This window comes from Limulus polyphemus, unplaced genomic scaffold (genome assembly GCF_000517525.1).
Source record: "Limulus polyphemus unplaced genomic scaffold, Limulus_polyphemus-2.1.2 Scaffold14470, whole genome shotgun sequence".
In the NCBI taxonomy this organism is placed as follows: domain Eukaryota; kingdom Metazoa; phylum Arthropoda; class Merostomata; order Xiphosura; family Limulidae; genus Limulus; species Limulus polyphemus.
The window spans coordinates 15,748-18,221 of NW_013680080.1; the positions used below are offsets into that span (position 1 = coordinate 15,748).

At 40.5% G+C, this 2,474-nt stretch overlaps 1 protein-coding gene across 1 annotated transcript in view; it reads right to left on the bottom strand.

The window, feature by feature from the left end:
• Window positions 1-975, bottom strand: part of LOC111084190 (vegetative cell wall protein gp1-like) — a 1,570-nt gene extending 595 nt beyond the window's left edge. The window contains exon 1 of the mRNA XM_022380966.1: window positions 15-975. Coding sequence (XP_022236674.1) covers window positions 15-952 — 938 coding nt within the window. The 5' untranslated portion in view covers window positions 953-975. The remainder of the gene's footprint in view (window positions 1-14) is intronic.
• Between the last annotated feature and the right edge of the window lie 1,499 nt (window positions 976-2,474).

Sequence of the window (2,474 nt, forward strand, 5' to 3'; positions counted from 1 at the left end):
TAGGAGGTGGGCACGGTGGGGGAAGCGGAGGCGGACTTGGACAAGGAAGTGGAGGTGGACTTGGAAGCGGGCATAATGGTGGGCTAGGAGTGGGAGCTGGGCATGGTGGAGGAAGTGGTGGCGGGCTTGGACAAGGAAGTGGAGGTGGACTTGGAGGCGGGCATAGTGGTTTGCTAGGAGTAGGAGCCGGGCATGGTGGAGGAAGTGGTGGCGGGCTTGGACAAGGAAGTGGAGGTGGACTTGGAGGCGGGCATAGTGGTGGGCTAGGAGTAGGAGCCGGGCATGGTGGAGGAAGTGGTGGCGGACTTGGACAAGGAAGTGGAGGTGGACTTGGAGGTGGGCATAGTGGTGGGCTAGGAGTAGGAGCTGGCCATGGTGGAGGAAGTGGTGGCGGATTTGGACAAGGAAGTGGAGGTGGACTTGGAGGCGGGCATAGTGGTGGGATAGGAGTAGGAGCCGGACATGGTGGGGGAAGTGGAGGCGGACTTGGACAAGGAAGTGGTCTTGGAGGAGCAGCTGGGCATGGTGGGGGAAGTGGACTTGGAGGAGGAGCCGGGCATAGTGGGGGAAGTGGACTTGGGGGTGGACTTGGACAAGGTGGTGGACATGGAGGAGGACTTGGACAAGGTGGTGGACATGGAGGAGGACTTGGACAAGGTAGTGGAGGAGGACTTGGACATAGTGGGGGAAGTGGACAAGGTGGTGGACTAGGAGGAGGATTTGGACAAGGTGGTGGACTTGGAGGAGGAATTGGACAAGGTGGTGGACATGGAGGAGGACTTGGACAAGGTGGTGGACATAGAGGAGGACTTGGACAAGGTGGTGGACATGGAGGAGGACTTGGACAAGGTGGTGGACATGGAGGAGGATTTGGACAAGGTGGTGGACATGGAGGAGGACTTGGACAAGGTGGTGGACTTGGAGGAGGGTTCCACAGTCTTGGAAGTGGCATCAGTTATGGTGAAGGACATTCATCTCAACAATTCCATACTCTCCCAAATTGTCTATATATTTGCTCCTTGAAACACTGCAATCCTGTTAAATGTCATTACAAATGCGTGCCTAAAGCAACATGCTTACCCGCAGGAAGTGGAGGAATATGGGGACGTAAAGGATCAGGATCTACTGGTATGCATATTAAAATATTATATTCATCTTGTTATATAATAAACAAGTTACACAAATAGATTACATATATTTCAAAAATTCTTCATTTCTCCTCTTAATCAATTAGTTTAATGAATGTTTTGCTGTTATTGAAAATCATGATACTTGTTAGTTTACCATTAATAAACTTTATATTCTATGTATCTATATCATTATTTTTATTATCATTATTGTGTAATAGGTAACAATGAATTGGAACTCACGAAGCCTGTTTCGGAAAAAGTAGAAACTTTTGAATACAAAACTGAGGCTTAAGGTGAGAATTTTATAATGAAACTTTTTTTCAGCAATCACAGAATGTAATATATAACAAATATAAGTACTGGAGAATATTGTAAATTTCTTTTTTGTTTTATCTGACCTTGAAGAATTCAAAGGGTATTGAAAAACTAAGTTAATGAAAAACGCCTCGTTTTCCAATTATGAACATAAAACTGCATTAATATAGGAACATATAGGAATATTTCTTACCATGTAAGTCACATATAAGCAAAATTGTTTTGAATCATCGAATTACGCTAGAATACTTTAAATCTTTACATTATACCTCATGAAGATTGCCATACATATAAAACCACACTAAAGACTAATATAATTGCAAATTTACCTCTTTCAGTTTATGTACTGATATAGAACACTTAAGTTGGCTAAAAATGAAGTCTTATATATTCATTTCTGTTTACAAGTAGCATCGTAGCCCGTCATACTTTTGTGGCCTAATAATACTTTATAGTATTAAATAAATATACTTTGCAAAACTCTACATGAATGAGCACAGTTATGTATCCAGCCTGTGTAATTCAAATTTATTTACTCTAGCTACTATTTACACGGGAGTATTTGTCACATCCTAAAGTAACTATTCTAATAAACAACTGATTTAATGTGGAAATGTTTAGAGCCATTGCTCTCAAAAGACTCGCTTTTTGTTTATTGTAACATTTTTAAAATATTGATTCATTTCGTATTTGTTACCAGTTGAAATCTTAATTTCTGTTTTTATATTTTATTCAAACTTCTATCTCTTTCAGTGAAATCCTGTATGAAGCATTTCGACTTAAGCTAAAATGTCAACTTTTAATATTTTACTTAAAATCGGATCACATTTATGCTCTGTGCGAGAAGACTCAGATATTTCGTTGAATGTAATTCCTACAAAATGAACTGTATATAAAATTTGTCGTACTTTGTGAAATAAATACGCCTTAACTACATACCCAAAAATGTTTTGAAAAGTCTGTTTATTAACACGAAATTAATACATACGTTTACCATTGTTTGATATCATCGCCATTTTCGCGTTGAAA